This window comes from Drosophila subpulchrella, chromosome X (genome assembly GCF_014743375.2).
Source record: "Drosophila subpulchrella strain 33 F10 #4 breed RU33 chromosome X, RU_Dsub_v1.1 Primary Assembly, whole genome shotgun sequence".
NCBI classification, from domain to species: Eukaryota; Metazoa; Arthropoda; class Insecta; order Diptera; family Drosophilidae; genus Drosophila; species Drosophila subpulchrella.
In genome coordinates this window covers 4,790,618-4,815,405 of record NC_050613.1, presented here as the reverse complement: position 1 = coordinate 4,815,405, position 24,788 = coordinate 4,790,618, and the positions used below count along the sequence as shown (strand labels likewise).

The window sequence follows — 24,788 nt, the reverse complement described above, 5'->3', positions numbered from 1 at the left end:
GCGAAAACCATTTGAAACAATTTGCGATTAGCGAATAGCTTCAGGCGATGATGATATATGATCCCCACCAGCAACCAATTTTTCGCTATACAGTTGGGGTATCAAATTTCACACAGAGGAATGAATAGTATAGAAAGGTGGACCAGAAAATGGGATGAAAAATGTTAGGACCCATTTCTGATTGTGAGCTAAGTTCAAGGTCTCACATTGTAAGAAAGCTACCGAAAAAGGTGTTCAAAACATATTTGTTGAGTCCACAAATTGACTAATTCCACGTATACTCGGGATTCGTTTCATAATTCTTTATTACCCTGCATTCGCATGTAAATTTTCTTTAGTTTTTATTCGTACTGGAAGTTATAACATTCTACGGTATTTTTAAAGTTCTAATATTTTAAAAATATGACTTCTCGACCGGAATCCATTAATATTAAGTTTTTGTAATTTAATTTCTAGCCTCATTCTGTATACATACCTTTTTAGTTTTACTTTTATAATAATGCATTGATTTAATTCTATATTTTCTAGTCCTAGCCCGGAACTAAAACAATATTTATTACTTATATCGAGGTAATCTCAGGTTGGGGTTGCCTGTTACATATATTTTAAATTGGAGTCAATTGACACGCATTTTAAGTAAAACATAAGCCAATAGAACGATACTGTTAATGCCTAGATCCACTGTCCGTAGTACAGAGCCTGGTAGGAGAAGTTTTTGGTGTTCTTGGCTTCCAGAACAATGGAGATGAAGCGCTGGCCGATGCCACCGGCCACCACGTAGGCGGTGCCGTCGTAGGCGTCCTGGGTGCAGACCAGCTCCACGTAGGACAAGGCGGCACCGGAGTCCCCGTCCTTCTCCGGATACCTGAGCTGCACGCTCACATCCTGGGCCCGTGGGAACTCGAAGGTGTCGGCTGTCTGGAAGACTAGGGTATCGCCTGAAAGTATGCCAGATATGAAAGTTAGTACTCGGTGGCTGGACGAAGTGTATGCTTTAAGGGACTTACTGGAAATACGGGCTCCCATGTTGTAGCGCACGCTTAGAGATCCGCCACGGGCCTTTCCCGGTACGATCTGCTTTTCCAATGCCTGGATCTTCAGACCCGGATGCTGGGCGGCAAAGATATGAATATCCTTCACCACTCGGATTTCGTTTCTATCCACACCTATAGACCCAGCCGATCCGCCGGAAACAAGGCAGCCGAGCAGGGCGGACAATAGGATCAGGCTATACTTGGACATCTTTATTATAGGTTTCGATTGAGGAGGAAGAGTAAACTACTTGTCACCGTCACGGCGCGTCGAATGAATGATGGCCAAGGTCTAAAAACCACCTATTTATACCAGTCGGGGAAGTCTCCGGTTTGTTTTGAATCACATTCGATTCTCTTATCAGGCCTATTGCCAATTTCAAGTGCCAGGTGACAATGTCTAATCCCGAACCGGAAAAGGCAACACCGATAGGGAAACTACTCTGCCCGACCTCAAATGCAACTAGTTCTTTAAAATAAAACCAATAAACAACTGTGTAGCAGTTAAAGATGGTATATAAAATTATGGAATCAAATCTGAGTTTAATCAAGTGAAATCTTAGTCGTATTGCGAGTTTTTTCTATGTTGTCCCTCACAGTGTAACTACGCCACGAAAGAGTAACAATAATAAGACCGATAAGAAGCGTTCCCACTTCACTCAATTAAATTGAACAATTTGGGTGTTATTGCGCTCGGATCTAATCATCCCCTTTCCGCCTCCCGGCAGCTGTAACGATGTGCCAATAGGCGGAAGATAACACTACGGCTCCTATTTTGGGAATACGGCCTATTCAGCAGTAAACAAACATTTTTTTTCTGGTTCTTGATTAACATTACTAACTAACGCAGGATTGACACCTGCCGGCGTCCCCCTATTGGACAAACCTGCTTCCCCTTGGGGACTGAACTTCCAGGAATCTTATCGCCAGCGGACTTCCCTGGAACTGGGGCGTCGAGTACCTTCGAGACGAATCGTCGCTGCAATCTATATTGTTGATTTGATTTAACAATCTCATGAATCATTTGCTTAAATTAAGATCCACTTGTCGTTCGATATTTCTGCCATTAAAATATAAGAAGTATTCACTTCTTAGAAAATAAAAGAAGATTAACATAAACTGGGGTGCCACAACAAGAGAACCATAAGAACCCTTCATGGGATATATTTAATAGTCCCACTATATTCTTACACAGTGCAACAAGGAAAACGTAACCGACGCTTGGATTTTAAAATCAAAAGGTACTTATTGAAACGAGTCATTTCCGATTGGGGATCTTCTGTCCTAGCTCGCTTTTTTTTATTATAGCGCCTTAAAGAGTTGTTTTTAAAGTTGTTTTTTATGGGCAATACATCGTGAGCCCACTAAAATTTTAGGTACATGTCCAAGACGTTATTGTAGGTGAGAACATAGAGAAATACAAAATATCTAAAACTTCTTTCAAAACAGTAAATATCAAAAAGTAAAGTCAAACATGTAAGAAAACATACAAGAGCGAACACTTTAGTCGAGTGCCTCGTTTACATTATACTTTTTTGATCAAGATTATACATATAAGTAACTGTTATTATCCTTGTCTTAAATACGTATGACCATACCTATAATAACACTGAAGACATACAAATAAAATTTCAATCGTCCGTTAAAATCTTTACATCGGTAGTCTAGACTTGCCTTGAGTCTAAAATAAATCGAAATGGTTGTTTTTGACAAGTCATAGTCATAGACACCGTTGGCATTTCTGTTCAATCAATTTGAGCCTTTGGATCTTATTGACCAACATATTTTCAAGGAATTACAACATTTTTTTTTTCATTTATAAACCAGAAATATTAGAACCAGCAGGAACATGGGCAAAGACTTCTACAAGACGCTGGGCATCCATCGCGGAGGCACTGATTATGAGATCCGTAGGGCGTACCGCAAGCTGGCGGTGTGCTACCATCCGGACCAGAACCCTTACCCCTATGGCGCGGAGCTCTGCGTGCAGGTGGCCGAGGCCTATGAGGTCCGATAGAGCACTAACTTCTTGTGACACGGAAGGACATAGCCAACGGGTGCATTAAGAGCCTTAAGATCTCACAAGTGAGGATCTCGTCCAGCGGGATGGCGACTCGACATGGCAAAATGTTCAACGTCTTGGTCCGTTCGGGCATAAAGGCGGGCGATAGGATCACCTTCCCCAACGAGGGCGACGAGGGCCGCAACCGTGCGCCCGGCGACGAGGTGTTCGTACTTCGGGTCAAGCCACACCCGATCTTCCGATGGGAAGGATGCGATCTGCGCTACATGGCCCGCATCACTCTGAAGGAGGCGCTGTGCGGAGCCCGCCTGGTTGTGCCGACGCTCCAGAACAAACCGTTGTATCGCTGCACCCGGGCTGAGTTGATCGACCCGGACTCCACGCGCCGCTTTCGGGGAGAGGGACTGCCCTATCACAGGAACAGGTCGCGCCGCGGCGACATAATCGTCGATTTCTCCATCAAGTTTCCGGAAACCATTTCAAAGGAGGACACATCATCGACTTGCTCCCTCTTGACCAACTTCAAATAAGTCCCAGTCACATCGCAATACGCACTCACAACGATGACAATCTTATGGGGAATTTGCGGCGTTTTCAAATATGTACATAATATTGAGGTTGTAATAACATTGTATTTCCCACAATATCATATCCGGAATACAAGTTTCGCCATCACAAAATTCACAAAAGAAACAGTAGATCACAGTCAATTAGTAGAATGGTTGGACATATTTGTGCAGGATCAGGATTAAACGTCGGTGGAGCCCAGCTTGAACTTTTTAAACTTTCCATAACTTTAAATATTGATAAGCTCAAATTACAAGGTAAAGTGTTTAGAAAACGTGTTTATTTCTATTATTCAGACTTATCGATAACTCTAAAGTTACACATGAATGTAAAATATTGTTTTCAAAAATCGAACTCCCGAAGCACTTGCAACGATCAATTACGATTACGACTATCCGGTACAGAGAGCTTTACGGAAATCGAAAAAAAAATGTTACGTACAAAATTAAAGAGCCGAGCTTCGCTGCAGACTCGATCGGTTCGGATTCGATTGGATTATATTAGATTAGATTGGAATGTGGCAGCATCAAAACTAAGTTAAGGTTAGTTGGAGTTACAGGAGTAGAGACTAAGGTTAGTACATTAATTTGTGTTGGCAATCATAAAGCAAAACAATCTGCGGCCGTATCGTCCCGTTCCATAAATCCTCTATTGCACTCTATTCGCCAACGACTTGTCGCCTTCCCGTTCTCGAGCTATCTCCCTCTATTTCGCTTCCGTTCTATCTCTATCTCGCACTCTCTCACTCATTCGCAAAGACACACAAGGCCGGCATGGAAATCCCCAAAGTTTAGATCCTTATAAATTATTGAATTACTATTGTATGAGATTCGTCAATAAAAATGTGATGATATCCAGCTAGTTGTGATGATTTTTGTTCTACACTAAGTGCCATTTTGTAAATTTAAAATATGCTTATTGTATCCTTTTAATTATATCTCTCTAAATGAAAATACAAAACGTTTTTGGAGCACAAAGAACAAACATTTAGATTAAAAAATTGCACATTAATACAACTTGCCATATTTGTCTCCAGTTTTCGAGTGACTTACAAATATAGTCTAAAAGCAATTTTCCTAACATAAGAATAATTAAAGTTTTGAGATTTACAATCTAAAAAAGGTCTTTGCGAAATTGTTGCACAAAATCGAAACTCCTAAGCTTTAATAATATCGTCGCAGATTTATCCACCTAGCATTCTATGCCCTGGCTTGGACCCTAATTACCTAGGGGACTTCCATGTGCCGACAGTGCATATGTACAGTGCGTTACATAAATGCTTGTGTATGTATACATCTGAATGATTTCTTATGTTTTTTCGTGTGTATATACTTGTTTGCGTTACAAAACCAACAACAATTCCATTTCTCATTTTCACTAAATTTGCTTTTGTCTAAAATATCGCCCCCGTTGCCCCGGCTGAAACCCTTGTGATCCATCCCTCGATCCTCCTGCTGCTTCTTCCACTCATCCTGATCGTCCACACTGGACTTACCAGCGCGGGCGTATCTCCTTGAACCACCACTGCTGGTAGCTATCGTTGACATCGCAGTGACCCAATGACAATTGCTGGGTGGCTGGGTGTAGGGCCATGCACTTCTTGTGGACGCGGTGCATGAGGTGCTTCGTGTGCTCGTTGTACTGCCAAGGACCATCGACTGTCCCCAGGCGACACACAGCCAGCTTGATACCCTGCCGATCGGCCTCCACGCAACGTTCGCCCACGCCCAGTTGTCCGGCAGCATTTAACCTGACCAGTTGGTTGTTTCCTCCCCCGTGGCAATATGTGAGGCCCATGATGGCGGGCGGCTGGTGACCCATGGAGTCCAGGCATCCGTCAGAGGCCACCGAGCGTAGCTCGCCCCAGTGCAGGTTGGCTGGTAGTCCCGGGAACTTGTCGTACACGTCGTAGGCGATGTGGTCCATGAACCACTGGAAGCTCTTGCAGTTCAGTCGCTTTTTCAGAGCCAGCTGCTCGCTTATGTCGCCCATGTCCAGATAGCGGGCGAGTGGCTCGCGGGTGTAGAAGTACTCCTTATGCGTGTCATCAAACCACGTCTCGATGACGCGCTTGTAGTTGATCGTGATCAGTGGCCCCTTCTTCTTGCTCGCTAGCTTTCCGAAATTGTAGGGCATAAAGCCGCGATAGACGTGGCCCACTCGGGAGCAGGGCACCCACTCGATGCTGCCGCCGCACTGCCAGATCTTGAAGCTCAGCTCGAAGTTCTCGCCGCCCCAGACCAGCAGACCTGGATCGTAGGCGCCCAGCTCCAGGAAGTACTCCCTATTGATGGCGAACAGTCCGCCGGCGTGTGTGGGACTGCGGTAGGGCTCCGAGTTGTGCGGGCGGCGGCGCTGTTCGCGGCGCGGTACCTCGTTCTCCTTGTACAGCATGCCCCACTCGAAGATGCCGCGGAAGTGGTTGTCCGTCCCATAAACCGGACGATACTCAAAGTTCTTGTGGTCGATGCCATCGATGATGGGCACTGTCATCACAGTGCGATCCCGGTAGATGGGGGCCAGCAACGGCGGGAGCCAGTTGGTGTTCACTTCGCAGTGGGCGTCCAGGAAGACGATCACCTCACCTGCGGAAGATAAAGGATTTTAGAGATTGTTTCGATACTAATTAATGGACTTCTGATTATGTGTGAAATTTATTTTTAGCATCCCATTTCCTCTGATATCCAATTATGTTTTTATACAAAAGATGTGTAACCAGGTCAGGATCGCGGCGAAGGTAAGGTTCGCGGGGGATTTAAAAGTGATTTCTCTTATAATGCGACGTCTACTTAAGATAGTTTTGAATATGATTATGTTTTATGACTTTAAATGTTATCACTTCTTAAAAGCGGAAACGTGAATTTAATAGAAAGCTTAAATTACGTTAAGTATTTCCAAAGCATTATCCTTTCACCAGGACTCATTTACCAACATATAATGTATATACGGGGGTGCAACAGAAATATTTAAGCGCCCAATTCGAGTAAAATTTATATTACATTCGTATAAATTTCGCCAGATCTCAGCGCTGAACGATTTTTGTAGCATTCCCAATAACCAGTTTTTTCTAATCTGATAAAATAATTATAATTTTTATCTAACAAAATGTGGTGATTCATTAATTGAAATTCCAAGTAACTGACGTACAGATATCTTGATATCTTTTTTAAGGTACAATTTTTCGTCTCTATGCTAATATGATTATCGTTTCGATCTAGCAAAACGTGGAGTTTCATCAATGGAAATTCCAAATACCTAGAGTTCAACATTTGATAAAAATATCTTAACATGCCAAGCTCATTTTTTCATTACGACACGTTCTATGTCGCTGTGACTAATTTGCGATATGCATTATAAAGTAGGAAACAAATTCCTACTTGTATCGACCTAAACCCATAAGTACGAACCTGTTGCCTCCATGGCTCCCCTGGATCGCGTCCGGATGAGGCCCTCGCGCTCCTTGTTCCTGATGACCTTTACCAGTCCCTTGAACTGCAGCACATACTCGTCCAGCTGGGTGCGCAGGTTCTCCTTGTCGGAGAAGTCGTCCACGAGTATGATCTCATGCAGCATGTGGGTGGGCGAGCGGTCGATGACCGAGTGCACGGTTCGCATCAGCACCGAGAAGCCCTCGTTGTGGAAGACAATGATAACGCTGGTGCTTGGCAGGTCGAAGGGGTAGTCCCAGTGGCGGCACTCTTCCAGCCGCGTGTCCCGCACCGATCGGTGCATCGATATCTCATCGGAGCAGGCGATGTTCATGCCGTACTCCATTTCGGAGGCGTCTGACATGTGCTTCTTGTCGGGCGACAGGCTGTGGGCCTCTCCATTCTCGCCGGGTCCGCTACGTGGCTTCACATCTTTCGGCTCAAAGTTTCCCAGGCCTGAAATTTGCGAAAATGGAACGTACATAAGTGAAGTGGCAAATGCAAATGTGCGCACAGGTCTACAGCAATTGTATAAATATTGGTCTAGCCATTGTAGGTTCTTGATGAAGGTGTGTCCAATTTTAGACTTATTAATTTGAAGAGATGTGTGTTTCTTGATCTGTACTTTTCTGGGTAATTTAAAGTCAGTTTAGTGAAGGTTTTCTAAACTACCCAGGTTTTACTAAATTAGATAATATACAACATAAAAAGTATCAAAAGACATAAAGCAGATTTTTATCCTGCATTAGTATACAAAACGTTTTTCTTGATGGTTGGGTAGCAAGTAAGCAATTTAGTCTGGGGACGACTGTTTTGTGAGGTTTTCTTCTCGCTCTTTCTGGAATAAATAGGGCTATTACAAAGCCGGTTTTAAAGAATGTATAGTAGAATTTGGTAAATATTTTCTATTGGTTTTTTGTTGTTAGTGAGCTCTGGAATTGACTGTACTATGGGGTATAAAGATATAGTTGTCCTTTGCCATCTTTTATGCCGGCTTATATCTAATAGAGACACCTTTAAAGAATATATTAAATATTTTATGAGTTCTAATTGTTCAAGATAGAATATGGCTGAATGTTATATGTGAACGATTCACGAATACGATTTGAAATGACTGTTTTACGATATTCAGTTCCCTGGCCCTGTCAAATTTGCGCTCTACCATCTACTATCATAGATCATAGGACAGCTTATCCTGCACCATCTTGGTATTAAAATTAGGCTCTTGTCTAATTAACTTATAGAGCTACAGATATGTGAGTATTATTGTCTAATACCTCGTTGTGGAAATCAAGTTACAAAAGCCAAGTACCAAGTAACCCATCCTGCTCCAGCATCTGAAGTATCAATGATTAATTGTATGATATACCAGACTATATAGTACATATTTGGATTATATCCCTATCCTGCTCCAGCCTCTCAAGTATTAACGATTAACTTTATGGTATACCAGACCATATCAGTGAGCGCTTTATCCTCAATCCTGATCCAACTTACCCTCGATCAGCTTGGGCACCTCCCTGGGGCGACCCTCCAGTCGTTGGTGGGCGAACTTTGGGCCGCCGAAGCGCGTGTGGTACGCCTCCTGGACGCGCTTGTGGTGGTCGCTCCAGTTGGCCAAAAGATAGAGCAGTGGCAGCAGCACCAAGAGGCACAGTGCCATCCGGCACATCCGACCGCTGCGGATGGTGCTTACGCGCATCTCGAAAGTGCCAGCTCCAGTTAACCGATTCCCAATTCCAAATCTGTTGACGTGTCTAGGTGGCCAGAAGAAGAAGAAGACGAAGCCGCAGTGGGAGCTGGAAGCGGGGAGCGGGGAAAGGTGGCCAGCAAGCAGAACAAAAGAACCACTTTCGGCTCGGAGATGCCGATGCCGATGATCAAAGGCGCCCGCCGATGATAATGACAAGTGCTGGGTGAAATGCCTGCCGAAAGCAAACTGGAGTCCACCTCCTCGTCCGGTTGCGCGGCCTCTTGGTCGTGGAGTGGAGCAACTTGCCGGCGAAAGAGCGCCGCTGGCACAGAACAAATTGCGAGTGCAAGTGCACGAATATTCGCGGTGCAAACGTAAACAAAAAATGGTAGAAACGATGTTCAACTGGTAAAAACGCGTTTGGAGGTTTTTCGCGCAGGCGTTAGGCCAGAAATAGGCACAAAAAGCGATAGGCAGTTTGTCGTTAGCCGGGGGTGGTTATCGTGAAAAATAACATAAGTATGTACATATGTATGTAAGTTTAGTATTGATAAAGATTACTGCCAAGTTAATCCAATAGCTTGCTGTTTTCAGTTAACTATTTCTTTATTTTACTGAGATTTGAAATGCGTTGTTATTTCGTTTTATTTCGCTGCGCAACTGCACATTACATTGGTGTTATCGATAACTGTAACAATCGATACATCTATTGTTTATTCTGGGCGCAATTCAAGTTCAATTTTTGTATGTACATTTAATCATGGAGTCGCGCCAATTGCACTCCGCCGTGTTTGGCGTATGCGGCTTCGAGGATGAGACCCTGGTGGAGATCTCCGGGCCGGGAAACAGCGGCAAGAGTCTGCTGCTCCAGCAACTGATGGCCCACTGTTTGGCGCCCTACGAATTCGGTGGCCGCCAGTGGAGCGTCCTTTTGATCAACCTGAGCCACAAAATTAACCGGGAATCCCTCACAAAGTGCATAAAAACGGAGCTGCTGGCGTTTTCCGCGGGAGCGGAAGCAGGGGAATCTCCGCCGGAGGAAGAGCTGGCCAAGATTGCCGGAGAATGCGTAGGTCGCGTGCGATTCCTCAACTGTTTCTCCACCGAGGACGTTTCCACTGCCCTAATCGACGCCCGCTATGCGATCGTCCATGATCCCGGCGTGCAACTGGTTGCCCTCGACACACTCGGTGAATTCTACTGGCTGGACTTCCCCAAGAGAACCGAGAAGTTGTCCATGTTCCGGCACTACCGCCAGTGGCAGGCGCGTCTCGAGAGGCTCTGCAAGGAGGCCATCGTCTGCGGCATGTACACGGTGGACTCTGCTCACCTGGAGAACCGGTATGCTCATGGTGAACAACTGCCGGGGGTCAAAATAAGCTACCCAGTCAGGATGGAAAAGGTTCAAGGGTGTCTCACTCTGAATGGATTGCCCCTCGCCTTTAGCAATGGTGGGCTTAAATTAGCTAGCCAACAAGTAAGAGGATAAAATTGATCACTATTTCTATTTACTAACGATACCCACAAATGTTAGTACCAATCAGAAGATACATAGCTAGCCATTACAACGATTTACTTGAATAATTTCCCTATATCATACTTTTAAAGATATCACTCTGTTAGGACAACTAAAATTCAGATGAATCCGAAATCTAGAAGATTGTCAAGGGAGAGATTTTACGTTGGATGTACAAGGTATTCAGAGACTTAAAATTATTTGTATCTATGTATATCCCAATATCATTTTGTAAATTAGTTCCTCAGTTATCTAGTTAAAATAGCTGCCATATGAACTAATGTGACGGCCTGGAAAAATAATCTGTAACTAGCTTAGTTAGAGAAATGAGACAAATGTATTATAATGTTGTAATACCTAAAAGTTATTTAATATATAAATTATTTGGATAATTTTTAAGTCAGATAACTGTTGAAGCTAAAAGATCTCGACAACCACAAAACCCCACTACAGGTTTTAAGAAAAGCTCGCATTTATGACTTATTCCATTCAGTAATATATTTAATATTATATATCAGTAATATTATCTTAATTAAAAAAAATACAACAGTTCTTTAAAATTGTGTTGAAACCTTCACTATTTTCTTTTTTGTTTTTAAGAAGGCCAACCCTACCAGAATTATACTTAAAACTAATGATTTCTAAAAGCTATACATAAGTAAGGTGGTTTTGTTTAGCAGTTTTCTGTTCTTAGCTATTTAAGAAGCAATATGTTTTGCAATTTAAAAGGGCTTTTAAAGTTATTCATCAATTTAGTTTGGTAGTGCTTAAAAGCCGGTAAAATAGTAAAAATTATTAAATAGAATCATTAATTTAAATGTAATTTCAATAAATAATTATTTGTTTAAATACGATTATTTCTTCATGGCTTAGTCACAAACATTAAGACATTTGAATTTCAACGCGTCTAGAGCGCCTGAACTCTAGATCTATTTACATGTGTGTTCCTCGAGTACCTTTGTACAAACCTCACATTTAACCTGGCAACACCAGTGAAATTTGCAATTGCAGCGTTCGTTAACTATAATATTTTTCGTATTATAGCCCCGCCCGCAGCACAGTATGGCACAGCTTTCCAATCCCGAGGAGTTTTTGTGACACACACGTCCGTGTGTACCTGGCCAGTGCAGCATGTGGCTGTTGCGACACCAGTCGGGGCTCTCGTCTAGGTAAATCAGATCGTGAGCGGTCGGTACCTTGAATTGCAAATCTTTTATCTGGAGTCGTCCGCGCTTGTTGATCTTCACTTTCGTGGCTCCCTCGTACTTCTCGCGCAGATAGTCGCCGATCTCCCGGATCGAGGACAGTTGCTGCCAGCAGGTGATTAGGCTGCAGGATCCCGAGACGCCGTGGCACTTGCAGGTGATGCGGGCCTTCTTGATGACCGCCCGACGTCCGGCCTCGTTGTTGTGCAAGTTCATCAGACTCCTTGCCTTGGCGGTTGCCGAGCTGCGGGGCAGGATGCCGTCCTTGTAGTTGTCCCTGATGCCATTCCGCGGGAAGGCAGGCGCATCCGCCGCAGCCCGTTGATTTTTTCGCTTCTTTTTGCGAGGCTGCTCCGCCTTGAACTTGGTATTCACTATTTCCTGCTTGATCTTCTCCTGCAACTTGATCATTTCCTCCTCGTCTATCTTGGAAGTTAGTATCTCCTTTGTAATGCGCTGCTCCAGTTCCGACAAGTGCTGGTCGAAATTCTCATTGAGTAGGTGACTGCTTTCAGCCTCAGTGCTTTTCCTAACGTTTCTTACCACTAATGTTGTATCATTCTTGGCGTCGTCATTCCTATTTCTCTTGATACCTATATTAAAAGCATTTGTGTCATCAGAATGCATTCGATTCTTGCCAATCTCGTCGCGTTTTCTCTTGACCCCGCGGGTCTCTCGGTTGGTTTCCTTCTCCCGCGAGTCAATGAAGTCTGTGGCGAATTTGTAGGCGAACTCTAGGTTGTCGCCACATCCGCCCCACTTCCAGTCGTCGTGGAGCTGCTTAGGCCGAGTGCCTCGGGAGCAGCTGCAGGAAGCCAGCTGCCCATCTCGACAGGCTCGAGCTATAAAGCTGGTCACCGTTGCCGCCGCCAGGGCGTGGATAAAGGCCATTTCGGGAGCGGCCAGGCTGGTCATTGGACCAAATACGGTCTCATCGTTCGTTGTACTGCAGTTCCAGCGGCGATTCTTGAACTGAAATTGACATTCTTGAATGGCTGCTCGGGCACCGCGACTGATGGCCGGCATAACACTGGTGTGCTTCACACACTGCTTCTTTTGGCTGTTGCTCAGGCCTATAGCGCTGTAGCAGTTATTGGGATTAAGATCGATTGTCTCCGAGTATGCGTCGGCGGCTGGAGCCGTGTCATTGTGATCATTCGTGGAGGCAGCTCCGTGCTCCTCCATGTTCTTGATAAGGAAATCCCTTTCGCTGGCGACATCCGCCGATGCCATCACCACGTCGTGCTTAAAGTAATCCGTAACGGATGTGTTTTCCATAGATACCTTAATATAGTCTGGCATCATTTTCCTACTGCTGGGCTGTGAGCGGGCGACGCGCGAGAGCAACTCGCCGCCGTCCAATCCCTCAGAAGATACCTTAAAAGAGTCTGGAATCTCGATGGATACGGCAAATCTCTTGGTATTATTAATTGTCTGTATGATGGGCTCGAACCGGGGCTGCATATACTGCGACTGACCCCGGAACCACTCGTCCCGTTCCCGCTGCCGCTGCTGCTCCTCTCGCCGCCGTTGACGTATGCACTTCGGGGACTCGGGATTCCGCAGGCATGGTGGACGCTTTGTTGTGCGTAGAGGTGGTCCCCCTTTCGGGACGTTTATCGCCGGGTTGATGGGCTCCAGAGAGGCCTCCGGCATCGTCGTGGCCAGCGATTCGTTGAGCAGAATCACCTGCGGCTCGCTGGGAGTCTTCTGGCCTCGATTGCTAACGGGAACGCCATTGGAGGCAGTATCTGATGGCTTGAGAAAGGATTGATTAGTCGCCAACTCCTCGTTCTGATAGTAGCCACCAATCGGCTGCTCTCCGGGGCTGTATGCTCCATCCGGAACCTTGGGTGTTGGCGGGGCTATGGGCGCGGAGTACTGATGGATCGGCCTCTGCGGGCGCTTCACGCTCGTGGGCACAGCTCCGGCCGACGACTTGGCCTTGTCCTTCTGCAGACTGGGAAATTTGACAAACTTCGACTCGAAGTTTGAGTTGGTCTTGGTCATGTTATGTAGAAACAGAATGTGCTTCTTCAGGTCGTCAATGTTGGAGGTAGGGTCCCCCTCTATCTGGGCCATTGGCGATGGCACAGCGGTCGTTGTGGCTTTGCCGCTCGTTTGGAGCGACGAGGAGGGCACTGGTGTCGTGACCACCCAGCGGGGATCGGGCGATATATTCTTCAGGGCCATGGGCACTATAAACTTTCGGTCCTCGTCGGTCAGGCTGGCGGGCAGGCCGTTCTCATCGGTGTCCTCGTCGAGCAGGATGATCTGCTTCTGGTCCATTTCCTCCTGAATGGGATGGATGGGGCGCGAGGTGATGTTGTTTGGCGAGTCGAATACCAGTCTCTTGGTGAGATCGGCCTTCACGAAGCCAGTCTCCGAGTCCCGCAGGTCCACGGGCTTGATGAACGTGCCCAGCTTGCGGAGGCCCTCCTGGTGCATGTTGGCCTGCTCGTCCTTGGTCATATTCAGGGGTATGCTCGAGTTGGCCAGCTGCTCCTCCTGGCTGCCGAACTCGATGAAGGGGGACTTCAGGCCGAGGTATATCCAGGTGGGCACTCCTTGCAGTCCAACTGTGGCATATGCCCCTCGCGGGGCTGTGTGCAACACACACAGGGCACGCAGGAGCCACAAAAGAAAGTGCCTCTTCCTGAAGCAAGCCATCTTATTATCTGCTATTATTGATGTTGGTATCCCTTCCCTTCAGCTGATGGGACGTGGGATTCGGGATGTTGGATGTGGTATGTGGGATGCGAGGAATGAAAAATGTTTTTCGATAACACTAAAAAATCGATTGGTTGGCTCAATTTCCTTTCAAGTCCACGAATCTGGCGTAAATATTGTGATTAGCTGCTCGCTATAGGCTGCCAGTTCATGCGCTCGCTGAGAATTTGTAAAATAACAAAATGAGAACTGGATTTGTGCATAGTATGTATGTATACAATCAACCACATCCACAACCGCATCATGCACGAACGAAACTCGCGACGAAGTAATCCACCCTCAACGACAAATTGTAAACAACTGACTGAACTGAACCAACTGAAACTGAATCTGAAGAACTCGTTCGGCATTTAAGTCTTTCGTGGTAACAAACGCAACGCAGTCGAAAATGTTGCGCTCACCATCGGCAGCAACCACCGGACCCACCACCACTCGTGCACCACTCGTACGCCACCTTGTCCACCACATTTTCACTCCGTTCCCGTGCCGCACGAATCGAGGATGTTGTGCAACATGTTGCAGACGACCCGTGACTTTGGTCATTACTGGAGTCGCGACCTCCGCTTGATACACTTTTCCGTACATCCCATTAAATGCAAGTCCGCGATTTTACCATCTAAAATATATAGTAATTTGTTCAAGGAAACGTACCGAGGAATCACTATGTGTTCCTTTTTACCTTAGATGGGCTACACGGTATGTGATTACCTTTCACCTTGACTAAGTACCCAAATTGGTACACCCAAAGTAAAGTAAAGTATAAATTCAAGACAGAAAAATATTAAGGGTATATTTTACAGTTTCATTTCCATACTAAAGAGTTTAGAATTTGTATTATCTTGTAACCCAATAATTTTAATTTAAGTATTTATATGTGGAAATCATTGATATAATACTCATCTTATCGACGCCTATCTTGTAACCCAATAATTTGAATTTAAGTATTGATATTTGGAAAGTATTGATATAATACTCATCTTATCGACGCCTATTGAATTAATGTAACAATAGTTGCTTGTCTATGACTATTTTTATCGGTGTTATAGAACTTTCGCTACTTTCCTTGCTAAACGCTCTAGCCCTGTATATAACTTGAAGAAACCCCCGTTTTCATAGGTGTCACGGAAATCTTTTCCAACCTTTGACAGTCACTTTTGTTACATCATGTTACACCATTTGTTTACCTATACACATATTTAAGTATGCAAATGGCACATGGTAAATGGTAGCTACGTACCACCCTAATTAAAGTGGGCCAACCAAGTACAGTATCAAAAACGCAAATTTATATATTTGGCTATTTGGGCACTCACAGCCTGTTACGTACATAAAAAGAATTTTCGAAGACACTCTATTCGAAATACTGTTAACAATTATTTACAGGGCTCCCACTTGCGACTTACGGACTAGGTTAAATAAATAAAATGTAAATCACGGGCAAGGGCAACCTAATGCTGCATCTTGTTGGTTCTGGCCAGGGTGAGAGAACTGCCGATGCGACGGCGATCGTAGAAGGGCTCCGGCTGCTCCAGGGCTCCAATGGCGGTGACCGCAGCGAAGCTGGAGCCGGCGGGCTCCTCGTACAGGACGTGGCCCACCTCCTGCAGATAGGAGGTGACGCTGCTGTCCACCTCGTGCTCATAGCTCACGCGCATGGGGGCCAACTGGTGGTGCAGGCGGCCATTGTTCACCGCCGCGGTGAGGGTTTCTCCACGCAGCAAGTACTTCATAATCACCTGGAAGGTTGGAACTTGCGTTACGAAACTATGCATCTTTAACAGGGGCCGAGGCCAAGTACTCACGGCTGCCACACTGGTGGTGATGCGAGTGCCACCTGCTGCTCCGACCAGCAATCGCACATTGCCGTCCTTGTCCACAATGATGCACGGACTCATCGAGGACATGGGTCGTTTGCCGGGATAAATGTAGTTGGCCGGCGAGGCGGGCACGCCGAAGCCGTTGATCACGCCCGGGGTGGAGAAGTCGTCCATCTCGTCGTTCAGGATGATGCCCGTCTGGGTGGAGGCCACTTTGGCGCCAAAACTGCGAAAATTGACAAGGTCAATACCATATTCCATACACATAGCCAGTTTTTAAGCAAATAACAAAAAAAACTAATTGTACACCGCGAATTCTTGGGATTCTCCTATCGTGACTCACCACCAGCATAAATAGTGGTCTAGAACCACTATTTGAAACCACTTTTTATGCTTAAATACAAAAGATGGGTCAAGACCACACAGCCTTCTAACATATCTAATACAAATTGTTGGAATTGCTTTACCTCTTACCCAACTGAAACGATTTCAGTGCAATTGAGTACCCTGGGTAAAGGCAAATACTTGCTACTTCGTTAAAAATCAACAACTTCGTTGTAAGAAACAAAGAGACAACACTTGATTTCTCCAGCAAGGTGAAAATCAAGAATTTCCCCTGTTTTTCAAATGTTCAATCGAACCTTAAATTCAAAAGCATGGTGAAAAATGGAGAATGTTAATATATGTATGTGCGCCGCTCACTTGCACTGTTTTGTTTTTGTGAGAGCACTCTCACCACTGTTGCCGTTGCCTCGCACATGTTGGGTATGGTGAAAACTGTCACTTAGCTTCCAACATGGCTCTCAGCAGAGGTTGCGCACAGGTTCGGGCAGACCAAATTATGTCTCTACACCGGGAAAAACTGTTACGAAGTTATGATCTCTTTGATTTTACGGTAGCTATTTTATGACCAACCCACCAAACCTAATGATTTCTTGAAGAATTTCTTATTGATTTCTTATAAAAAAACCTTTTCCTATATTTATGTCCTTGCAAAAGGTATCATGATTTCAGTCAGAAGTTTGCAACGCAGTGAAGGAGACGTTTCCGACCCCATAAAGTATATATGTATATTCTTGATCAGCATCCATAGACGAGTCGATCTAGCCAAAGACCATAGAATATGGTCTATGGTCTTTGATCTAGCCATGTCCGTCTGTCCGTTCTTACGCAAACTTGTCTCTTAGTTTTAAAGCTGTCGGGATAAAACCTTCCCAAAAGTCTTATTTCTATTGCAGGTAGTATATATATAAGTCGGATCGAGCCGGATCGAACAGCTTTATCCTATAGCTCCCATAGGAACGATCAAAAAAAAATTTTTTTTTAAATATAAAAAGATTATATCTTTTATGTTTTCTAGCATATTACCGTTTACTCTTGGCAATATCATTCTATTAATATTTCAGAATTTCGAATAGAATTTATATCAAATCGGACAACTTTATCTGTTAATGTTAAAATAATACATAGACCGTTATACATGTTTCGTTTTCGGTTAAAATGGAACATTATCTTATAATTGTTGTAATTAGTTTATAGTTTTCTATAAATCGGAAAGCTCTGTACATACAATGCACCCACGGGAACAAACTGCAAGGGTATAGAAACTTCAGTGTGCCAAATTTATCTTCCTTTCTTGTTTCTTTTTATACCCGTTACTCGTAGAGTAAAAGGGTATACTAGATTCGTGGGAAAGTATGTAACAGGCAAAAGTATATACATTCTTGATCAGGATCACAAGCCGAGTCGATCTAGCCATGTCCGTCTGTCCGTCTGTCCGTCTGTCTGTCCGTCCGGATGAACGATGAGATCTCGGAAACTATAGAAGCTAGGATATTGAGATTTGGCGTGCAGATTCCTGAGCTTCTTACGCAGCGCAAGTTTGTTTCAGCAGAGTGCCACGCCCACTCTAACGCCCACAAACCGCCCAAAACTGAGGCTCCTACAGTTTTCATGCTAGAATAAAAATTTTAACTGAAATGTATTGGTCTTGTCAATACCTATCGATTGCCACTTTGCCACGCACACTCTAACGCCCACAACGCTTAAATCTGTCTACCGCCGGTAGGTGGCGCATTTCAACCTCGCATTGCTGCATATCTCCATTTTCCCTTGGTCCCTTTAGCTGAGTAACGGGTATCTGATAGTCGAGGTACTCGACTATAGCGTTCTTCCTTGTTTTTTCTTCAACTGTATAATTATTTGTAAGTGTTTGGTGTACTTGGTTTCGTTAAGAAATTATTTATTAACTTAATGAAGTTCAAAATGTAAAGGTATTCCGTTTAAAAATTCAAGATATAAGTCTGATTTTGGTCAGTTTTTAATAAATGTTAGCAAAGTTGACAAAAGAAAAAGTTGAGGAACCTTCCCGCACAGAAAATAAGATACGACCTGCTATAAATTTAAAAATGGCTATGATTCGTATCTTCTATTAATTAAATATGAGCCTATAAACATTATTTCTACCTGCCAATATATGTCTACTAACACCGAGATAAAGCGAAAAAATTAAATTAAAAATATTCAAATTCCTCTACTTACTAGTTATTGATGGTGCTGGTGATGGACACGGCATCTCCATTGGTGGCCAGGACATTCATGTGGGCAGTGCCGTGGTCCTCCTCCACGGTGAAGTTGGCGCCATAGTACAGATAGTCCTGAGACGTGCTGTTGTCGTGGATCAGCTTCCTAATGCTCTCCAGGAACTCCGGCTGGAGCATCTGCTCCAAGGTGGCATTTATGGAGACATTGTTATCGGGATCGCCATACAGATCGCCCAGATTGGTTCGCTGGCCGTAGGCGTGCTTGAAGGCCTCCACGGCCCTCTGCCAGTAGATCTGCTCGTTGTCACTGTTCATTTCGGCCATCAGGTTCAGGATGAAGGCCAGGACCGGTCCGCTGCTGGGCATGGGCGTGGAGTACATCGTGTAGCTGCCACTCACATTGGCCGCCACGTGGCCGTCGCTGTCCCAGCGGACCTTGAAGTCACGCAGGTCCTGCTCCGTGATGATCCCGCCCAACTTGCTGATGTCCTCGACGAACTTGCGACCGGTCTCGCCGCCATCGTAGATCTCCTTGGCTCCGTTCTCGGCGATCCTCTCCAGCGTGTCCGCCAGGGCGGGACGCTTCATAAAGTCGCCCTCCACGTACGGTTCTTGTTTCTCGTTCAGGAACACGGCGGACAGCCCGGGGTCCGCCTGGATGTTCTCCAGCTTTTGCTCGATGGCAGAGGCCAGATAGCGGGAAACAACGTGACCCTCGCGGGCCAGCTTGATGGCCGGCTCGAAGAGACGTTTCCAGGAGAGGATGCCATAGCGTCGATGCATCTCCCAGTAGCCCAGGATCTCGCCGGGCACCGCTCCCGCCCTGGCGCCCGTAATCTCTGACTGGTTCACGAACATGTCCTTGTGGGCAGCCGCCGGAGCCGATTCCCTGGCAATCAGGGTCTCCACCTTGCGGGTGCTCCTCGTGTATATGGTGGCCACAAAGCCACCGCCAATGCCCATGGAGTGGGGCAGCAGAAGACCCTCGCAAAGGAGCGTGGCAATGGCGGCGTCCACGGCGGAACCGCCGTCGGTCAGCACGTCTCCTCCGACCGCCGCACATCCGATGCCATTGGAGACGACGGCGCCGCTTATGTACCGCGAATCCCGGTTTTTCAGACCGAAGACCAGGCCAAGGGTCAAAGCCGTCACCAGTAAAGCCGCCAGCAGCAGCCACAGCAAGAGTTTCTTACTCAGCGCAAACCTAAAAAAAAGGAATATCATCAGCCATCGATTTGCGATCGCCATCAGACCCTCGAGACTGAAGAGCTCGAGGACCTGGTCGAGTGGAGCGGTGGCGGCGCTGCCGATTAGCTTTGATTTAAACGCCGCTATCGGAACCGCCGAGTCATTCAATTGCCATCCGCTCCGAAATAGGTAATACTCTGCTATATTTGTTTACCTTATCGAATGAAATATCTTTTTTTAATTATCTATGAATTATACCATCCGGAGTAATAAAATAAGCTTACAAATTGAGGTATCATATGAAAGTAGTTAATATATATAAGATGTCAATGCAAGCTTCATACAAATAAGTCTCCATATTTCATATCTCGCAAGTCACATGTTTAACACTTTAGAACACATTATATTTGTCCAAGAAACCTACTAAAAAAAATTAAGTTTTCAAAGCTTACTACAGAATTAAGCAAGAGCGACACGGGGATTCGCATAAATTCCCTGAATCAGTTCTATAAGATCATGCAATATATAGGAAATATATTTATTTATTTACATACTGCTTGCTTAAAGTTAAAAACTAAAGCAACAGGGGTAGGGAATATATATAGTTATAACCATTCTTGTAAGATTGTTATACACAAAAACTTTAAACAACGATTACTTAAAGGTTATTTTCGTAACGATCCCTAAAGTAAACAAAAAAGTGTATAGCTTTGATTAGATTAAAACTAAGAGGTCTCTACACCTTTTATTTCCCAACTTGATAGCAAGCACTGTAATCTATGGCCATTAAGGCCCAGTTTAATTAAATTAGCCGAATCATTGCCTTCGATCTATCAGTAACAAGGTGAATGAAAACAACTATCTCAAGATTCAACCAGTAGCTCCCTATTACAAAGCCCTATCTGTGGCGAATGAGTGATTGCCCTGCTCTCTGGAGTGTCCCATGACAAAGGGATTTTGTGAAGTCCGCAGCTGGTCATGTCCGCATACTGGATGAGTCCGGACATACCTTCTGTCCGAAGAGAGGGTGTCCACGGGCTTATCTATATTGGAGTGCTCTCCGATAACACCGCCCCTGCTCGCAGAGATCGTAAAGCTCAAGCGCTATTAACAGGCAATTTTCTATAATTAACGTAGATTTCTCAGGGGGAAAGTCGCAAACACTTCGATTTAGTGCCTGTCACGCGCAGAAAACGCGTCCTCGCCATACGTGATCCCAAATATTTAGGTCTGATACGGCCCGATACGATCGATTATCGCCTTCCGTCTGCAGATTAAGATCCTCGAGGGGCACTTCCAAACTATTTTTGCTGAATCATTCTAGTAACAAGCCTACGCGGCTCGATCTACATATTATATGGTGGCCGACGATAAGGTTCGGTTCATTCAGGTTTTCCTGACTGCCCTTACGATATGCTATGTAGTATAACCTATATATATAGTTTATGGGTTTCGGTAGCATTCTAATGTGTCCAATCGGCCGGGTGCCGCCAACAGGTGCTATATTTGCTGATTGGTCCTGCGATAAGCCGGGCGGTTGGGATTTAAGCCCCTATATCCGCCTTTATCAAGGCGGGCTTTTTGGATTGCCAAAGTCGAGAAACTGTATAATTTTATGAGGATGGTCTTTGAACCAAAAAGTTCGCGAATATTATCAAAGAGTTGGGTGCACAGAGTAATAACGAGCGCGGGGCACTTGATTATGAAGCGATCTTTAAACAACTGATAAAAAGTGATCAAACTGTTTACGGACCTGGAGTAGGTGCTGTTATATGGCAGAGTACTTGAATGGGATCAGTACTGCAAGCTATAGAAAATGATATATATTTAAGACTCTAGGATAAATAAGGTGATCACTTTTCGGTTCCGCCAGTGAGGTATTTCAAAAGTGATCAAACTGTTTACGGAGCTGATGTGGGGGCTATTATGTGGCAGAGTACTTGAATGGGATCAGTTCTGCAAGCTATTGAAAATTATATATATTTAAGAAAATGGAATAAATAAAGTGATTACTTTTGGGTTCCATAGACTCCTTCTGGTTGCCTTGCGATAAGAAACAATGTGATTTCCGCTGGTACGCGGAACATAAACATCTTTTAATTACAGAATCTATCGGTGGTACAACAGGTAAACAGTTCCAATCAGAAAACTAAAAACACATTTCTATTTATCAGTCTCTGCGGTATATATGCCCCGTCATCGAAACCAAATCGTGTCTGCCGCGGAGCGTGAAGATAAGTTGGTGACGTTACCGGGAGGAACGAAAGTCATCCTTGGCCGATTGGCAGGTGTAGGTAAGCGGCAACTGCGATAGGGTTTTGAAAAACGGAACGGTACGGAGTATAAGGCCCGTGAAGTACACGGTCATTCCCACCGATAATTGCGATGTGGTTTCCATGAATTATGCAAATAGAATTTGCTTGGGTCGAGGGGGGATTCTCGAACTGAAACCAGTTTTCGCGCCTTAGCCATTAGCGTTCAACGAAATTAGCTGGCAAATTAATCCCCTAATTGTCGCATTTCAATGGCAATATTCCTCTATGGGGGTCGGAGGCCCCTAAATTCTTTGGCAAGTGTTATCCCAATCTTATCGCGTCGTATCCATAAAAACAGAACCTGTCAATGATCCGAGCTGAATGAACACTTAAAGAATTCCCGTGTTTTTTCTTGAACCGCCATAAACATCATTTCTGTTATACCCGCCATATCTCAGTTATGTACTATATCTTATAGGGCGTCGTAAAGCGGGGCAATCAAGCTCTAAACTCGCTAATTACCGACTTTCGACAAGTTTGATAAACTGCGAGCCCAGCTAAAGAATGGACTTGTTCATAGCTCTATAAAAGAAATACTATGGAAATGACGCAGTTCGGGTCCTGAGATTAGTGGTACAGTGGCAGTCACATAACTAGCAATCTGCCCATAAATAGCAAACCATCCACACGCCAAATATGATATCTTACTGACCAATTAAGACCTCGCACACATGATTGATCGCAAAAGAACCTCCACAAATTAGTTGATGATATCGTGCGGAAGAGCTATCAATTACACTTTTAATAGTCATATATTGTTTTATATTTATCTTATCTGTCACGATCTGGGGGTTTCGTCCAACCGTTTCCTACCCAATGTTAGAAATCTAATGACTTGCGAAAATTTAATGGGGCACCTAAACTGCAGGGACCCCAGATAAAAACGTAACATTTCAGTTCGCTTTTCTCCAAGTGCTGTACGTCAAAAGGTTAAGGTGACAACCTAATGCGTTTGCTAGCTGGATATTTACACAAGTGGAATAATAATAATTTATCGCTTCTGTGACGGCAGACTGTGGGCAAAAACGTGTAAACTGTTTGAAATTGACTTACTGGCGGAACTAAAAACGACTAAATCAACTCGCAAGGGATATAATTTCTATATTTATCTAAGAATTTTTGTATAGTTCAACAGCCACGAGTTTTTGGGCCGCTTTTGTACATCGATGGCTTGTGACTAAACGCAAAGTAATGTTTTGATATTTGCACAAGTGAAACGGAACTTGTCACAGTTGCTGATTTGATGACGGACTTTAATTGCAATTTCATGGTTCAGGTAGCATTTGACACAGATATTGGTTTGGTATTTAATGAATAATTTTCAGTGAACCTTTATAACTCGAACTTCAAGGCAGAGTTCAAATTAGAAACATACATACATACATATATAGTTTTTTTTTTGTGACTTCAACTTGGAAAGGAATACGTAGTACTCGTATATTTGACTTCAAATATTTAATCAATACTTTAAGATAAATATTTTTTTATGGTGTTTGTACCGTCAATATTTTTTCTGCTTGTGATCACTGATCAGGTCATATTGCTTTAAGTAAATATTTGGCTTTGGATCTTTTACTTTTTTATGTTTGTGAATAGGTAGTAGTGGTTCGAGTTACAGAGGTCCGACTGTATACATACATATGTAAGCATTATATCTCCCGTTGTTTTTAACCATTCTTACCTCATTTTACGTGGTTTGGTGGCTCCAATTTTATATGTTTACAGTGATTTAATATTTAGGAGCGAAACCGTCAAAAGAGTTAGGCCTTGGCCACAAAACACAGAAACACAGAGAAACAAAGTCTCAAAAGCACGGAAAAAAATACGAACAACAGGGGAAAGAAGTGCTCTGCGCTTTGGGTCTACGCCTATGGAAAATCCAAAATTCCTCCGCTCGGTTCCAGCAGCTCCCGCCTGCGAGCACCTGTTGCGATCGACTGATGGCTCTAATCCGCCCGAGGCGCCGCACATCGCCTCTCTTTCGATGCTAACTGTATTCCCTGCACACGTTCCCATCGAAAGAGCGAGCGAGATAGCGGCCGAGCGGGAGAGCACGAGCGAGATCGAGCGATCGGCGATCGGCGATCGGCTTGAGCTTGACCGCCAAAGCTCGGGCGGCAGTCGAAGGCGTCGCTCACAACGGTCGTGCGTGCACTGCCATTGAGAAGCGCTCCAATCACGCCTGGTATATCGGGGAACAGATATCGTTTCGGTTTCAAAAGCTCAATACCGAGACTGCTAAAATGATTTATAAGTAGGCCTTGGATTTTGAATAACTTATTCTGATAAATTCTTAGTTAGATTCAGGCTTAATCTAATTAAAGTTTTATGAAGAGAAGCCCCGTAAACAATCTAAGCAAGAGGGAACCATATAATCGAGTGGTTCGACTATCATATACCCGTTACTTAGCTAACCAATAGAACGTATTAACTAATGGTCCGATTTAATAAACTATGAGCATAACTCATTACCTTTAAATTGTGTGCACCAGAGCGAAAAAATCTTTAATTGCTCTTAACTTTTCAATGACAGGTCCTATTATATTAAATTTTTGGCAAAACTCATTTACACTTTTACAAAATCTTTAAACTTTAAGTTATTGTGGGCGTTAAAGTGGGCGTGGCTCATTTGGATAACAACATTGCGTTGAATGCGAAGCTTACGAATCTAAACACGAAATCTCAACAATCTAGCTTCTATAGTATCCGAAATCTCATACGTTGCCCGTATA

At 44.4% G+C, this 24,788-nt stretch overlaps 6 protein-coding genes across 6 annotated transcripts; 2 read left to right on the top strand and 4 right to left on the bottom strand.

The window, feature by feature from the left end:
- Window positions 1-387: 387 nt before the first annotated feature.
- On the bottom strand, window positions 388-1,275 carry LOC119556831. The gene is made up of 2 exons (XM_037869289.1): window positions 1,008-1,275; window positions 388-938 (listed from the first exon to the last, which is right to left on the bottom strand). Exons 1-2 carry the CDS (start codon window positions 1,240-1,242, stop codon window positions 673-675), a joined length of 501 nt encoding a protein of 166 aa, XP_037725217.1. The 5' UTR covers window positions 1,243-1,275; the 3' UTR covers window positions 388-672.
- Window positions 1,276-2,880: 1,605 nt separating this feature from the next.
- LOC119558364 (dnaJ protein homolog 1-like) lies at window positions 2,881-3,584 on the top strand. The gene is made up of 2 exons (XM_037871870.1): window positions 2,881-3,021; window positions 3,075-3,584. The coding sequence occupies exons 1-2, from the start codon at window positions 2,881-2,883 to the stop codon at window positions 3,582-3,584; spliced, it is 651 nt and encodes a 216-aa protein (XP_037727798.1).
- A 287-nt stretch (window positions 3,585-3,871) lies between these two features.
- On the bottom strand, window positions 3,872-9,230 carry LOC119556086 (N-acetylgalactosaminyltransferase 7). Its single transcript, XM_037867937.1, has 3 exons — window positions 8,547-9,230; window positions 7,029-7,505; window positions 3,872-6,206 (listed from the first exon to the last, which is right to left on the bottom strand). The coding sequence occupies exons 1-3, from the start codon at window positions 8,749-8,751 to the stop codon at window positions 5,113-5,115; spliced, it is 1,776 nt and encodes a 591-aa protein (XP_037723865.1). The 5' UTR covers window positions 8,752-9,230; the 3' UTR covers window positions 3,872-5,112.
- A 162-nt stretch (window positions 9,231-9,392) lies between these two features.
- On the top strand, window positions 9,393-11,107 carry LOC119556087. Its single transcript, XM_037867940.1, has one exon. It carries the CDS (start codon window positions 9,503-9,505, stop codon window positions 10,229-10,231), a length of 729 nt encoding a protein of 242 aa, XP_037723868.1. The 5' UTR covers window positions 9,393-9,502; the 3' UTR covers window positions 10,232-11,107.
- LOC119556085 (protein Wnt-5) lies at window positions 11,048-14,505 on the bottom strand. Its single transcript, XM_037867936.1, has one exon. The coding sequence runs from the start codon at window positions 14,131-14,133 to the stop codon at window positions 11,188-11,190; it is 2,946 nt and encodes a 981-aa protein (XP_037723864.1). The 5' UTR covers window positions 14,134-14,505; the 3' UTR covers window positions 11,048-11,187.
- Window positions 14,506-15,457: 952 nt separating this feature from the next.
- On the bottom strand, window positions 15,458-24,009 carry LOC119557471 (glutathione hydrolase 1 proenzyme). Its single transcript, XM_037870239.1, has 4 exons — window positions 23,738-24,009; window positions 18,552-19,757; window positions 15,996-16,236; window positions 15,458-15,929 (listed from the first exon to the last, which is right to left on the bottom strand). The coding sequence occupies exons 1-4, from the start codon at window positions 23,740-23,742 to the stop codon at window positions 15,642-15,644; spliced, it is 1,740 nt and encodes a 579-aa protein (XP_037726167.1). The 5' UTR covers window positions 23,743-24,009; the 3' UTR covers window positions 15,458-15,641.
- Between the last annotated feature and the right edge of the window lie 779 nt (window positions 24,010-24,788).

Coding starts and splice junctions, on each gene's coding strand:
- LOC119556831 (XM_037869289.1), bottom strand. CDS start 1,242: ATGTCCAAGTATAGCCTGATCCTATTGTCCGCCCTGCTCGGCTGCCTT. Junction 939..1,007: donor CATGGGAGCCCGTATTTCCA/GTAAGTCCCTTA, acceptor GCATACTTTCAG/GCGATACCCTAGTCTTCCAG.
- LOC119558364 (XM_037871870.1), top strand. CDS start 2,881: ATGGGCAAAGACTTCTACAAGACGCTGGGCATCCATCGCGGAGGCACT. Junction 3,022..3,074: donor GCGCGGAGCTCTGCGTGCAG/GTGGCCGAGGCC, acceptor GTGACACGGAAG/GACATAGCCAACGGGTGCAT.
- LOC119556086 (XM_037867937.1), bottom strand. CDS start 8,751: ATGCGCGTAAGCACCATCCGCAGCGGTCGGATGTGCCGGATGGCACTG. Junction 7,506..8,546: donor GGTGCCCAAGCTGATCGAGG/GTAAGTTGGATC, acceptor CGCAAATTTCAG/GCCTGGGAAACTTTGAGCCG. Junction 6,207..7,028: donor GGGAGCCATGGAGGCAACAG/GTTCGTACTTAT, acceptor TATCTTCCGCAG/GTGAGGTGATCGTCTTCCTG.
- LOC119556087 (XM_037867940.1), top strand. CDS start 9,503: ATGGAGTCGCGCCAATTGCACTCCGCCGTGTTTGGCGTATGCGGCTTC.
- LOC119556085 (XM_037867936.1), bottom strand. CDS start 14,133: ATGGCTTGCTTCAGGAAGAGGCACTTTCTTTTGTGGCTCCTGCGTGCC.
- LOC119557471 (XM_037870239.1), bottom strand. Junction 16,237..18,551: donor ACCAGCACCATCAATAACTA/GTAAGTAGAGGA, acceptor CAATTTTCGCAG/TTTTGGCGCCAAAGTGGCCT. Junction 15,930..15,995: donor TCACCACCAGTGTGGCAGCC/GTGAGTACTTGG, acceptor CCAACCTTCCAG/GTGATTATGAAGTACTTGCT.